Genomic DNA, 16,097 nt, shown 5'->3' with positions numbered 1-16,097 from the left:
TAACAAGGGCAACAGGGGATAATTCAGGAAATTGTTGGCCGGTAAGCCTTACATCAGTGGTAGGAAAATTATTGGCGAAGATTTTTAGGGACAGGATTTACTCATATTTAGAATAAAATTGAATTATTAGGGTAGTCAGCATGGCTTTGTGCGGGCGAATGTCTTGTTTCAAATTTGATGGAGTTCTTTTTTTGAAAGAAAATGACGAAAATGATTAATAAAGATAGGACAGTGGATGTTGTCTACATGGACTTTACGAAAGCACCTCATGCTATGCTGGATCAGAAAATTTAAGTCACATGAGATCCACGGTGAGTTGATAAATTAGATACAAAATTGGCATCGTCATAGGAGACAGAGGTTGGTGTGGAGGGATGTTTTTCTGACTTGATGTCTGAGCAGTGGTGTTCTGTAAGGTTCAGTGCGGAGACCTCTGTTGTTTGTAATATATGTAAATGGTTTGAATGAAAATGTAGGTCTTCTAATTACTACATTTGGAGATGACATGAAAATTGGTGAAGTTGTGGATAATGAGGAAGGTTGTCAAAGGATACAGTAAGATGTAGATCAGTTAGAAAAATGAATGGAGAAATATCAGATGGAGTTTCATCAGGACAAGTGTGAGATGATCCATTTTGGGAAGTCCAAATGGAACAGGAAAATAGCGGGATTTTGGGGTGCGAGTTCATGGTTCCCTGAAAATAGCAACACATGGATAAGGTGGACAGGCAGCATATGGCGTTCATTGTTCCAACAGGGGTTTACCAGGATGTTGTCTGGTTTGGAATGCTTAAGCTATGAGAAAAGGTTGGATAAACTGGACTGTTTTCACGAATGCCTCGAAGGATAAGGAGCGATTTGATATAGAATATCGTATATAGTATATAGAATTATGAGAGGTATGATAGCATGGATAGTCAGTGTCTTTTTCCCAGGGTGAAAATATCAAATAGCAGGGGCATAGGTTTAAGGTGAGAGGGAGAAAGTTTGAAAGAGATATGAGAGGCAAGTTTTTTTCTAACCCAGTGGGTAGTAGATCCTGGAACACACTGCCAGGAAGGTGGTAGAAACAAATACAATGCAAAAGAAACGTTTAAGAGGCATTCAGACAGACGCATGAACAGACAGGGAATAGAGGGATATGAACCATATGTAGACAGATTAGATTAGTTCAGAATGGCATCGTGGTTGCACAGATGTGGGAGGCTCAAGAGACTGTTTGTGCTATACTGTTCTATATTCTAAAATTGTCTTCCAGAAATGTTTTTACAATGGGTGTTTTGCCATTGAAACTATATTCAAGACAAAATGTAGAACCACTGTATAAATACCTTCTTATAAATAACTGCACTTTATTATGGCAATGCACATAAAATCAAAAAATTCGAAATCTTTTAAATTGAATAATGGGCAAATCCCACTCATGTAACAAACACAGATTGGTGTGGAATATTATGAGCCTGTGCCTAACCTGGAGAAAACTACAAAGCTAAACTGTAACCAATGATTGAAAAAAACACTTTACTGAGAGAGTGGCAGAAAAGCCATGGACTCCATAATACAAAAGAATGTCAACTGAAATTAAAGTTTAAGTGAACATGAAGAAAGACAAAAGACAAGCTCAACTCATATCCAAGACCCAAAAACAAGAGTTAATTTTTATTTTATTTGTAAAGTGTTTTAACATGCAAGTAAATAGGCAGCATGGAGACTGATCTGGCGAATTGGCCTCCCCACTGACTGTTTTAAATTTAACAATGTAGGCCAGTTCAAAAGGGGAGAAAGAAGTTAACCAATAGTCTTGCATCTTGGCATCATTATTCCACTCTAAATCTACTTTGAAGGGAAATTAGACTGCCATATTGAAGACTGTTTTAAAGGAGAGGTGATGCAGCATCTTACAATGAAGTGTTATCAGTTGTCATACAAGTTGCTGCCTAAAGATAGTGAAGGTTGTATTTTTTGTGCTACAAGGTACGTTGACTAGCCATGACCAAGGAAGAACAATTATTTATCATTGTTAAATACATACATTATGAATAATCTGAGACTTGATGTTAAAGTTACATGCCAAAAACTGACAAGATTGAAAAATTAGTCAATTCCTTTGATTACACTTGACAGACCTTCCAGTCAACGAGCAACTTACTCTGTTCGCCTTAATTCTAAATCCTGCATAAGAAACAAAAGTTTTCTGAAACTTACAAGTATTAAAATTCAACTGGGGTAATTTATGAATTACTTTCAGAGCCAGTGTAAATAAAAGTTCTAATACCTGACAGAGGGCTGGCATAAAACAAGAAAAAATATTGACTACCATCTGAAATCAAAACTGAAACGTGATGAAGCAGCCGCTGATCCTGTAAAATGCAAAGTTAACGCTGCTAGATCCATTGGAAGGTGAAATTATTTATAGCAACTGAGTAGAAAGAAGAACAATTTAAAAGCTGCTCCCTCAGGAAGTTAACCTGTATATAACGTCTAAACAAATAAGGACTTCTGACTCAATGTTGCTGGAAGATAATCAAGTAAAGGAATGACTAACAATGTTCAAAATGAATATCAAAGACTGGTAGAAAATGGCTGAGGAGATAAAGCTGCAGACTACAAAGAAACAAATAATTTCAGAAAGATGTGTCTGAATAATGTACTGTACAAGAACAAGAGAAATTAAAATAAAGCAGTAAAGGTGAACTTTTTAAGCAAACCTGCATGTTCCTGTTCAATGGCATGCTGACCCTAAAGCATTTCAATGAAAACAGCAGATTACCTTCTAGCATTTAGCCAGAGGGGCAACTAGCCCATGGAATATTAATGGGGGAGAAAAGCTTCATTGTAATCATATTACAGGCAAAGAAAATTGATACTACTTACTGTGGCCCAGATAATAGTCCATGTTCCAAATATCATGTCATTAAGTGGATATACTTTTTCACTTTTAGGAGTCTGACTGTTTTTCTCCAAAAATGTAGCTGGAGTTCACTGTAGATCCAAATGCAATTTTGGAGAATTACGAGACATTGTGATGTTGAAATTCATGGTTTGAATTTGTTAATTCACCAAGAATTCAGCAACAATTCAGAAACAATTGGAAAATTTCTAAGACTTATACGGTCAGTTTGAAAGCAACTAAACCAATGTGGTGGAAGTTTTCTAAAATCTGGTTATTGTGCAGAAGAACCATTGTAGTGGATGTGCTCTTTGCAAATCTATTTTAAATAGAATTAAACAAGTTTTAATCTGCAAACTTTTGAGACAGCAATAGTTAAATTGTCAAAAAAAGCTTGTTTGCATGAAAATGCAAAAACAATTATGTCTGAAACCTTAACGAGTGATAATGTGTCTCAAATAGTGAAATGGAGCTCCCATATGTCTTTATATACAAACTATATTGTTTGGACCTGATGAGAGTTACTGAGTCTTCATTCAACACAACTTCTATTAAAGTTAACATAAAAACTATTGAATGGAACCCAAGAAATTTCAATTGGCCCTGATTTCAAAGACACCATGAAGCACATTTACAAGTCACTTTAGGTAATACTGTGGATCATTTAACAAAAATCTATTATTTCTCGTCTAACATTAATAAAGTGGGGAAATCATCAGAAATGATACATGTGAACTTTATGGAGCATGTACTGGAAGTGTACAACTATTACTGTTACAAATGGATATCCTAAATGTGGAGAAATTTGTGCATTAGAAGTTCATGGCAACTGCCAATCCAAAAGCTTCACTGAAACTTTCTTCAACTACAAGAACCCTGCAAACTACCATATAAGTCACAGGTGTTGGCTCATTCCGAAGGAGTTCAATAGATGTGTGCATAACTTTCCAAAGTGTCTTGGAAAATTCCAAAGCTTACTTAGCAAATTATAATATATATGTTGAAGAGAAGGGGGACCTTAACTGGGCAAATCCATTTCAACCAAGTACCAAATTCATGTGTATGTGTTAGATCTATTATATATATAATATTTACTAAAATTAATCTCTACTGTATAAATAGCCTGCACAACTGAACCTTGCAAATTCTACCAATTTCTACAATATAACAGAAGAATTGAACTGAAAAAAAATTAACTATTATAGAAGAGACTTCATATTTGAGATTTGATCGTAGCACTAATAAATGCTTATCCAAAATTAAACCTAATTACATTTCACTCACAAATCTGTATAGTTAGACAATGATGATGCAATGATTTTTCAACCTTGCTATGGAACTGTTGATGTCATCAACTTAACATTTCGAGAAACAATGTCTGCTGAAAGTTATGCTGTTAAATTTTTCAAAAATCCCTGGAAAGTGAAAATTTCCAAGATGTCAGTTCTGAATAGAAAGTAAATGGTGTAATTGGACACATTCTCACGCTCCTAAAAGGAGGATTTTTTAAAAATAAAGATCTCATGTTGAACAGACTTCAAGGTCACAGATGTTGTCTATACCTTATACCTACATGCAGGAAAAGACTGGAAATACAAACTTGTAAATGGTTTTGTAAAAAACCTGGTGAAAGAAGAAAGGATATAGCGAAGGTGGAAAATGATCCATCAGAGACAAATATGAGGTTGATATTTAAAAGTAATAAATCCGTAATGAGAAAATAAAGTAAAGTAAAGAAGTGAAAAACCAAGTGCTAAAACGGAAACAGTAATGGAGAATAGTGCTCCATCGATAAACAAGAATAAAGATTCATTAATAATAGATAAACTTGAGTTTTAATTTTAAAAGCAAAATCTTGAAGATTAAGTTGTTTAAAGTAACAAAATAGTGGTGAATTGATTAGCTTGGCTCAACCAGTTTATGCTGCATGTAATTGTGCAGTGTACTAAATAAAAATAAGTCATTGTGAGAACTTAAAGGTTAAGATTTTCAGTTGGTGATTTACCTAAAAAGAAAGCCTGAAATACCAGGAATTGTTCACCAGCACTACGTGGACCATAAAGCAGTCACAGCTGGGTAACTTGACCAGAGTGTGTAGAAATTCTCACATCCTGTGTACAGTGCAGTGTGACAGAATTGGCAAATCAACTGGAGCTGAAGACCTGCTGCCAAGGACTGCTGACTAGGTACTACTGCACTTTGTATCTAACTTGCTGTGTGAAAGGGTGATCATATCCTTTTGTACTAAAATAAACATATCTCTTGTTGTTTCATAATGCTGTCAAATTTTCCTGATGAATGTTGTATGTTGATGTTTATCATCAACTTGATGCCTTGAGTATGAATTTAATTTCCTTTGGTTAGGAAAACTCTTCCTTAATTGTAACCAAATGTATTCTCTAAACCAAAAAAATACAGAAATGATAAGAATCAAATATGTTTTGTCATCCTTACATTAGTCAATAGAAGGTCTCTAAAAGTATGTTTTTTATATATTCATTATAGTTTATTTTTCTAAAACTTCTATAGCCCAAAATTCTCCGGCCAGCTTTGCTACCTGGTGAAGAGTTTGTTGCTGAGGAATTGCGTGTTGTTCTGGACTCAGATGGTCGAGAGGAGGCGTCTGGAGGAACACTTGGTGGACCACACATTCTGCCTGCAGAGGGGGCCTTATTTCTAACCACATACAGAATTATTTTCAAGGGTACACCACATGATCCCTTGGGTAACTTTTTTAAAAATCATTCTTTACAGTTATAACGTTAAGAATTTAACATATGCACTTAATTATAAAATTTTGCATTTATGATGCAAAACTGTTTCTAGCCAATGAGTAAAGCATTTGGCAGATTTTCACCAATTTCTTGGGACTTGAATGTTCTTGCAATTATAATTTAACAATTGAACAATAAATCAAGATACACAGCACCTTAATTCTTCAGGGTTATCAGGTTCATGTTGACTTATGTCACAAGTGCTGAATTGTCTTCTAGTGTCACATCACTCATAAACTTGATTATTCTATTTTGATCTTTTAAGTAGTAGAGAAATATTCCATTTTACACTTTGAAAATCACTAGACAGTCATCTTATCAAGATTACTTCTACACTACAACATAACTAATTGTGAAAGCGTCTATATAACACACTTGGAGAGGCAATTTTTCCCACACAGAGGGTAGTTTGTATCTGGAATGAACTGCCAGAGGAAGTGGTAGATGCAGGTACAGTTACAATATTGAAAAGACATTTGGACAGCTACATGAAAAGGAATATTTAGAGGGATATGGGCAATATGCAGGCAAATGGGATGAGCTTAGTTTGGGAAACTTGGTTGGCGTGGACAAGCTGGACTGAAGGGTCTGTTTCCTGCTGTATAGTCTCTGACAGACAATTCTACTATCAGAAAGAACTGTTTTGACAGACTCTTTTCCTTGGCTGACGTCTTTTATCTATACAATCGACCTGGTGAAGGGTTTATTGGTGAGGGATTGCATATTGTTCTGGACTCAGATGGTAGAGAGGAAATTTGATAAACGTAAATAAAAATTACACCTGCAGCACCAAGATGTGGTACATGGAGGTATTTCTGTTTCAGAGAATAAAAATGGGCTGTTTCCTAACATCACAGTATTCTCATTATTCCTCTACATTCAAGTTAATATATAGCAGTCTATGGAAGTTTAACTTGATATCCAACATAGAAATGAAAGCAATGACCATTATTATTTGGGATATACTATTTTGTAAGTTTAAAGCTGTGAGTAGCAGACATCTTTAAAAAACACTGCCTTGTCATTAATTGCCTGCTCAGTGATACCTGCTTGAATGTACATTGCATATTGAGCCAGAATTGTACAGCATATTTTGCAAATTCTTGAAAAAAGTCATTTCAGAAACATGTAATAGAATGATTGGAAGGAGAAAAAAATACATTTATAAAGAGCTTTTCACAATTAGATTTCCCATTGTGATATTGCTTTCAGTGTTTATGTGTTAATGAGCCAGCAAAGTTGTGACCTATAGCCATGAGGAATCCAATTTGTGGAATGCAAAATGAGTGTGTGCAGCTATATTTCTCTGTAACTACCATTGGTGAACTTCTATAATAATTCTTCTAAGCAAACATATCTTGGGTTCAGTTTACATGAAAATCTATGTCATTTACCAGTCTTGTGTGAAAGGTAATTGTTTATAAGGAGATCAACACAAGAAAATGATGCCAAAGCATTTTTTTTACACTAAAGAAATACTTTTGAAATGTAGTCACAGTCGCAATATAGGAAACATATTAGTGCATTTCAATACAGCTGGCTCCCACCACAAACAGCCACATTATATATGACTGCATAATCTGATTTTGTCATGTTGGTTGAGACTGTGTTTAAGTCTCCTGCTTCAGAATGGTGACATTTTTTACATCCATCTGAGGGTAGGAGGACATAGTTTAATGTCTCAAAGGCAGCACCTTCAAAACTGCAGCACTCCGTCTAAATTGTACTCAAGTGTAAGCAATGATTTTTATGTTCATATCTTGGAGTGGAGCTTTAATGTAAGGTGAGAAAAATTTTTCTCACATAGTGAATAGTTAGGATCTGGAATGCGCTGCCTGGAGGCAGGTTAACTTGAAGCATACATTAGATGATTATTTGAATAGAAACAACGTGCCATGGTTGCGGCAAAAATGCCGGGGGAGGGTGCAAAGTCATATGCTCATTCAGAGAGCCAGTACTGTCAAGAGGGTGGCACAGTGGCTCAATGGTTAGCACTCTCAGCACCAGGAGCTGGATTGAATTCCAGCCTCGGGTGACTTTATGGAGTTTCCACATTCTCCCTGTGTCTGTGTGGGGTTCCACTGAGTGTTCTGGTTTCCTCCCACAGTACAAAGATATGCAGGTTAGATGGATTGCCATGGGAAAGGCAGGTTTACAGGGATAGGGTGGAGTGGGTCTGGGTGGGATGCTCTTTAGAGAGTTGAAGTGGACTTAATAGGCTTAATGGCCTACTTCCATACTGTAGGGATTCTATAATTCTGTGAAGGATGGGCCAAATGGCAGCCTGTTGTGTCATAACAATTTTGTGATCCCTGCATTCTCAATCTTCTGATTCCGATGAGTGTGATGGCATCTTGATACATGATTTTATATATACATTCATTTTTGTGTTTATTTATTGTTGTTTATTTAGCAATACTATAAATAGAATGGACAAATCTAAATTAGTGAACATATTTGGGGTGGCACAGTGGCTCAGTGGTTAGCACTGCTGCCTCACAGCACCAGTGTCCCAGGTTCGATTCCAGCCTCAGGTGACTGCCTGTATGGAGTTTGCACATTCTCCCCGTGTCTGCGTGGGTTTCCTCCCATAGTCCAAAGATGTACCGGTCAGGTGAATTGGCTATGCTAAATTGCCCATAGTGTTAGGTGCATTAGTCGGAGGGAAATGGGTTTGTGTGGGTTACTCTTCGGAGGATCGGTGTGGACTGGTTGGGCCAAAAGGCCTATTTCCACACTGTAGGGAAGCTAATCTAAATTCATAGCTTCCAATGTGTTCATAAAAGGTGTCAGATCTCGCGGTGGGAGAGCACTTTGGTGACAGTGATCACAGCTGCCTCACATTTAGCATAGCCTTGGAAAGTGAAAGGAGCAATTACCGAGGGAAGATATTCAACTGGGGAAAAGGAAATTATGATGCTATCAGACAGGAGTTGGGAAGCATAGACTGGGAGCAATTGTTCCACAGAAAGGGCACAGCAGACATGTGGAGACTATTTAAGGAGCAGTTGTTGCGAGTGATGCACAAATTTGTCCCTCTGAGGCAGGTAAGAAGAGGTAAATTAAGGAACCTTGGATGATGAGAACAGAGGAACTTCTCGTCAAAAGGAAGAAGGCAGCTTATGTAAGGTGGAGGAAGCAAGGATCTAGCACAGCTTTAGAGGATTACAAGCTTGCTAGAAAGGAGCTCAGAAATGGACTGAGGAGAGCCAGGAGGGGGTACGAAAAAGGCTTGGCAAGAAGGATTAGGGAGAACCTAAAGGTGTTTACTCATACGTGAGGAATAAGAGAATGATCAGGGAGAAGGTAGGGCTGATCAGGGATAGCGGAGGGAACTTGTGCGTGGAGTCTGAGCAGATGGGGGAAGCCCCAAATGAGTTTTTTGCTTTGGTTTTCACCAAGGAAAGGGAATTTGTTATAAATGAAAACTTAGAGGAGCTGGGATACAGTCTTGACCAGATCAAGATTGATGAAGTTGATATGCTAGAAATTTTGGAAAACATGAAGATTGATAAGTCCCCAGGACCAGACCAGATTTATCCTAGGCTGCTCCGGACGCAAGAAAGGAGGTTGCTAGGCTGCTGGCGAGGATATTTGCCTCCTCACTCTCCATGGGAGTCGTACCAGAGGATTGGAAGGAGGCGAATGTTGTTCCTCTTTTCAAGAAGGGTAATAGGGAAATCGTTGGCAATTACAGACCAGTCAGTCTTACATCTGTGGTCAGCAAGGCTTTGGAAAGAATTCTGAGGGATAGGATTTATAACTATTTGGCAAAGCATAGTGTGATTAAAGGCAGTCAGCATGGCTTTGTGAGGGGCAGGTCATGCCTCACAAATCTTATTGAGTTCTTTGAGGAGGTGTCAAGACAGGTCGACCACGGTCGAGCAGTGGATGTGGTGTATACGGATTTCAGCAAGGCATTTGATAGGGTTCCCCATGGTAGGCTCATTCATAAAGTCAGGAAGTATGGAATACAAGGAGATTTAGCTATCTGGATTCAGAATTGGCTGGCTGGCTGACAGAAGGTTGTAGATGGAAAGTATTCTGCCTGGAGGACAGTGTTGAGTGGGGTCCCGCAGGGCTCTGTACTTGGGCCTCTGCTCTTTGTAGTTTTTATAAATGAGTTGGATGAGGAGGTTGAAGGGTGGGTTAGTAAATTTGCAGATGACACAAAGGTTGGAGGTGTCGTCGATAGTGTAGAGGGCTACTGCAGGCTGCAGCGCAACATAGACAGAATGCAGAGCTAGGCTGAGAAATGGCAGATGGAGTTCAACCTGGATAAATGCGAAGTGATGCATTTTGGAAGGTCGAACTCGAATGCTGAATATAGGATTAAAGACATGATTCTTGGCAGTGTGGAGGAACAGAGGGGTCTGGGTGTGCAAGTACATAGATCCCTCAAAGTTGGCACCCAAGTGGATGGGGTTGTTAAGAAAGCATGTGGTGTTTTGGCTTTCATCAACAGGGGGATAGAGTTTAAGAGCTGAGAGGTTTTGCTGCAGCTCTACAAGTCCCTGGTGAGATCACACTTGGAATATTGTGTCCACTTATGGTCGCCCTACTATAGGAAAGATACAGAGGCTTTGGAGAGGGTGCAAAGAAGGTTTACCAGGATGCTGCCTGGACTCGAGGGCTTGCTTTATGAAGAAAGGTTGAATAAGCTTGGACTTTTCTCTCTGGAAAGGAGGAAGAGAGGAGACCTGATAGAGATGTACAAAATAATGAGAGGAATAGACAGAGTCAATAGCCAGAGACTTTTCCCCAGGGCAGGATTGACTGGTACGAGAAGTCATTGTTTGAAGATATTCGTAGGAAGCTATAAAGGAGACTTCAGAGGTAGGTTTTTTACACAGAGTTGTGAATGCATGGAATGCGTTACCAGCGGTGGTGGTGGAAGTAGAGTCATTGGGGACATTTAAGCGACTGCTGGACATGCACATGGATAGCAGTGAGTTGAGGGGTGCGTAGGTTGTTACTATATTTTACATTAGGATTAAATCTCAGTACAACATCATGGGCCAAAGGGCTGTTCTGTGCTGTACTTTTCTATGTTCTATAAAAGTTGTTTTTGTTTTGTACAGTGGGTGAGCAAACAGTAGTTCGGAGTTTTCCCATTGCATCAATGACAAAGGAGAAAAAGATAAGCATACAAAATCAGCTTCAACAAAATATGCAAGAAGGACTACAGATTCGATCAGCAACCTTTCAGGTATACTTTACCACAGATTCATAAAATAGATACTGCACATAAAGGGCTATTTGGGCTGTGGAGTCTGTATACTTTCTACATAGCTATGAATCCCACTCCCATTCTCTCCCCCAGTACATAATTTTATTCCCTTTTTTATCCAATTTTACTTTTGAAAACAAATTTCCCATAAGATTTCATATTGTAATGTGTTTAAAAAAAAACCTTTCCCTTGTATCACTTTTCATTCTTTTGATGTTCTTTTTAAATCTGTATCTCCTGGATCTCCAGCATTCCACCAGTAGGAACATTTCCTATGTGAGCAAAACTGATTGTACAACATTTCCTGATAATTTTCTACACTTCTATAGAATGTCCCCTCCATCTTCTCTTAAATAAACTCCAATCTCTCAGTTGACCTTCCTACTTTCAATGATTTGTGCACAGAAAGTTCCAGATCTCTGCTCTACCACACCTTTCAAAGTGATGCCCTTTATTTGACATTGACCTTACTTGTTTTCTTATCAGAATTATTACTTCATACTTCTCAGCATTAAATTATACCTTAGTGAGTTTTGAGAAGATTTGTAGCTCAGGTTGAGGTTTTTGGATGCAGGTTTGCTCGCTGAGCAGAAAGGTTCATTTCCAGACATTTTGTTACCTTACTAGGTAACATCTTCAGTGGACCTCATGCAAAGCAATGCTGAAAATTCCTGCTTTGTATTTATATGTTTGGGTTTCTTTGGGTTGGTGATGTTATTTCCTGTGGTGGTCACTTCCTGTTCATTTTCTCAGGAGGTAGTAGATGGGGTCTAACTCGATGTGTTTGTTGATATCAACCCGAAGAAACCCAAACATATAAATAGAAAGCAGGAATTTTCAGCATTGCTTCGCATGAGGTCCACTGGAGATATTACCTAGTAAGGTAACGAAACGTCTGGAAATGAACCTTTCAGCTCAGTGAGCAAACCTACATCCTTAAATTGTATCTGCCATATATATGCCCATTCCACCAACTTGTCTATATTATGCTGAAGTCTGTCATCAACCTTCCCACAGCTCCATGTTTTATGCCATCAGCAGAGTTTGAAATTTTACCCTGTGAATCCAAGTCAAAGTAATTAATCTAGATGATGTTATGGATTAGACCGGGCCACTAAAAACATTCTTAACCAGGTGGCCCAGACCATATCTTTGCAATTTGTTTTGGTAAGTGTACAGTGAAAATTACCCAGAGTAAGTTAGCGAGGTTGAAGACTAGTTTTAAAAACAGACAGATTTATTTACAACATTACACAATGGAACACAACAAACAGAATAAAGAATCCCTAGAGAGCTCAGTCTACCCAAACTAGACTTAATTATGCTGTTCCGAATATACACACCAGTCCCAATAAGCAAACCCCCTTAAAACATAGTTTAAAAGAAAATGGAACCGATGCCGACAGGTTGAAGTTAGAAGGGCAGAAAGAAAGAGAGCCAGTTCACTGCTGAACTTCCAACTAGTTCTGGACTGAACTGCTCAGCTAGGGAGCTGACCACTCACCTTCCATTATACAAGTTACTTATAAAATATGACTGCTTTGGCCTGAAGTCTCATCTGTTTACATATAAACAAAAGACCTCTCAAAATCCTTTGCATCTCTGTACCAAACTAGTCTAATCGGAGCCCATCCTGTTTACGACCCTCTGCAAAAAAATCAAGGACACAGTATCTTTGAGAAAAGGAACAGCTTTTAGAAAAAAGGGACCAGCTTTGTGACAATGAAGATGAACAAGGTCCCAGTTCTGACAATTGGGTGAGCCACTCAAGTGTAATCGATGAAGGATGGAACTGGAATCAATCTTAACACACAATTTTCCAAATTGCATATTACAAGGAATCACTTGCTAACCCAACAACCACAATTTGTTTCTTTCTGTTTATGGACTCACAAGTGAATCCAAAATTCAAACCCACTACCTGCATACAATGAAACAAATTTATTATACAATTACCAAATACTATTGCCTTCAGTCTGAAAAGTAAATATACACACGTACTCTCCATTTCCTGTCACTCAGCCAACTTTACATCCATTTTGCTATTTCCCCTTTTATTCCATATGCTTTGGCTTTGCTGACAAACCTGTAATGTGACACAATATTAAAGGTCTTTTAGAAGTTAATATGATCACATGAACCTCTGTGAACAATCTCCCTATTCTTACCAAAAAATGTAATCAATTAGTTAAGCAACTTGTCTTTACTGTGCTATTGTTACTAATTTTAAAAAAAAATTCAAGTTGCTTACTCAGTACCTTAGTCATGCCTTCTACTTCCACAGTCTCCTTTTCGAACCATATTACCACGAGCTCTTTTTTGATCATGCAGAGGAGTGCTTTTATGTTTGTTGACGTTTTCTTTTCGCGGTTTGAACTTTTTAAATGGACCCTATTTCTCACTTGTATTAACAAGCTGGCACTTGTCTTGCTACTTTTTCTACTTTGTGTTCTCTATCTCTTTTATTATTTCAGGGAACTCTGCATTTGGTTGTCTTTCCTTTCTCGCTTTTGGAGATAATGCTTTGACTGTACTTTAGTGATCATGTCATTAAAGGCAGCCTCTTGTTAGTTATAGTTTTGCTTCTCAATGTTTGTTTTTCCAACCTACCCAGAGCAGGTCTACTCTCAACCCCCGAAATTAGGTCGTCCTCCAACATAACATTGTTATTCTAGATTACTCCTTGTATATTAATGTTTTGATGTTAATCCTTTAAAAAGTGGTGCACAGGTTTATTCTGATATTCTAGTACCAAACAGTAAAATACCTACCCTATTTATTGTTACAGATCATTAAAGTAGCATTTGATGAAGAAGTGACCTCTGAGATGGTGGAGATCTTCAAAAAGCACATAATGAAGTTTCGGTATCCACAGTCAGTCTTCAGCACTTTTGCTTTTGCTGCAGGTCAAAATGCACCCCAGATAATTTTGCCAAAACAGAAAGAAAAGAATACTTCTTTTCGGTAAGTTTAAGAAAGTAGTTGAATTATAAGGTCACTATCCTAATTAAAGCCTCAAAGATGTTAATGTTAACATAACTTTAATGCTAATCATAATTTTGTGATCATGGCTGTGATTTGTTAGAATAGAAATGGTAATAAGGAAAAGTTGCTTTGTTCTTCTATATTTACTCATGGGAACTATTGTGTTGTATTTCTACATTAAGCTTGGAAGGTGTAGCATTTTAAAACAAATTGAAATGAGAAATTAGCAAACTATTTTCACCATATACAATGCTCCGTATAGCAGTTGACTTGCATTTAAGCATTGTCTAGATTGACCACAATTCCTTAATATGAACCTTTATTAACAAAGTGGCCTTTAATATAAGGTTGTAAGCAATTAGTTAAATTTTAGTAAAGCTTTTAAAATGATGTTTCAGCAACCAAGAGCACAATCAAGCTTTAGGTTGCAGGTTAGATTAGTAATTCTATTAACTTTGTAATCTTGACTATACCACCATGGGGTGTCAATTGGAGACAAGTGCTTACCTGAGCAAGAAGAAAAATAAGCCAGGTTTATCAGTGTTCCACTTGGAATAGCCTTCCAGGCCAGTATAAAAGCAGGTTTGCAAAAATCTTGGAGTTACAGGAGTTGTTTCATAAATAAGAAAAATGCAGAGTAACATGAGAAATTACCTGTGTTTTCAGAAAATGCATATTAGCAAACCAAATTGAAAATTCATATTTAAAATGGGAGTTTGGCAACAATACATGTAGGGTGGAATCTTCTGCTCCTGGTGGTGGTGAGCTTGGAGTTAGGATGGGTACTTAATTAGATAGGGTGTTGTCTTACCTACAGTCCACTAAATTCCTGCCTCTGTTAGAATCGAAATTGCAGGTGGGAACATCCAGGATAAATATTCCCATACCACTAGTAATTGAGCCCTTAAATGGTCAGTTAATGTTCACTAATGGCCTCAGCCTACTGTTACTAGGATTATTCCAACTGCAGGAGGGTCTGTCGTCATGTAACATGCAGGACGGATATAACCCAAGAGGCAGCTTATCACCTGAGATGATGAGGATTTCCCCATTGAATGCTGGTGTGTCGAAGCTTAGAAAGCCTATCAAAATTAGTTAATTATTTATGTTAATTTTTTAAACCTTTCAGGAATTATTTTTCAAGCAGAAAATATTTCTTTTTTTAGCTGTGCTCCTATTTAGAGTGGTGAACATTTTGACTTTAAACAAAACCTTCCATCTATTTTGTACTTTCAACCACCTTTACCTTTGTTATGTGAATTGCAACTTCTTTTGTTTAATTGCAGCACTGTTTAGCAGTTTTATTGGATTAGATTAGATTAGATTAGATTACTTGCAGTGTGGAAATAGGCCCTACAGGTCTGCGCCGTTGCACAACCCACCCAGAACTATTCCCCTACATTTACCCCACCACCTAACACTATGGGCAATTTAGCATGGCCAATTTACCTAACCTGCACACCTTTGGACTGTGGAAGGAAACCGGAGCACCCGGAGGAAACCCACGCAGACACAGAGAATTGAACCTGGGTCTCTGGCGCTGTGAGGCAGCAGTGCTAACCACTGTGCCACCATGCTGCCCACTTATGCAATGACAAAATAAATGTTTAAACTAGTTTAAATCAGTTTTGCTTTTCGACATAATCAACAAAGAGAAATTTATTATTAAAAAGTTAATGGCCAAGATTTAGTGCTACTGACTGGGTTTCCACCTCATACATTAGAAAACCAGTTTGAGCCATGAATAACTTCTGTGGGAGAGTGTTTTCAGTGACATTGGGTAGCACCTTATCTTCCACACAATGAAGACCCCACTATTGGAAATGGCATCCCCATGAGCTGTGTCAATTAAATGCCAGCAACTGTCTGTTGCCATTAGTGCAATCAAGTGCAGTGCCTGCTGCCACTGATGCTCCAGCACCCAAGCTGAGGATTACCACTAGATCTCTGGACATAGGTGGCTGGGGAGGGATGGGCTTGTGGGGGCTGGGTCACCAGCGCTGGTGTGAGAGAGTCGCAAAATATGGAGAAGGCTAGTTGTCAGCAACCCCCTCCCACTTTCCTGATTTCCTGATGCTGGGTCCTTTTGACATACAATAAGTGGCAACCCTCCAATCACCATCCCCCAAGTGAACACTGTCAATAGGAATTGTTGGATGACCTTTGGCAGGCTGTGGGAAGCCCTGTGATTCCCATTATATTCCTGAATTATCATTAA

The 16,097-nt window shown here is 38.2% G+C and overlaps 1 protein-coding gene across 2 annotated transcripts in view; it reads left to right on the top strand.

Annotated features, from left to right (window-relative positions):
- The window catches only part of sbf2 (SET binding factor 2), a 588,991-nt gene that overhangs the window by 476,665 nt on the left and 96,229 nt on the right, over positions 1-16,097 (top strand). For both annotated transcript variants that reach the window (XM_087996565.1, XM_043705904.2), the window contains 3 exons: positions 5,420-5,615; positions 10,746-10,873; positions 13,683-13,858. In XM_087996565.1, coding sequence (XP_087852691.1) covers positions 5,420-5,615; positions 10,746-10,873; positions 13,683-13,858 — 500 coding nt within the window. The remainder of the gene's footprint in view (positions 1-5,419; positions 5,616-10,745; positions 10,874-13,682; positions 13,859-16,097) is intronic.

Source organism: Chiloscyllium plagiosum, unplaced genomic scaffold (genome assembly GCF_037043375.1).
Source record: "Chiloscyllium plagiosum isolate Xiang-an unplaced genomic scaffold, Cpla_swu_hap1 HiC_scaffold_18, whole genome shotgun sequence".
Taxonomy (NCBI): Eukaryota; Metazoa; Chordata; class Chondrichthyes; order Orectolobiformes; family Hemiscylliidae; genus Chiloscyllium; species Chiloscyllium plagiosum.
Note: the sequence above shows the minus strand (reverse complement) of the source record. Positions and strands in the feature narration are given on the sequence as shown.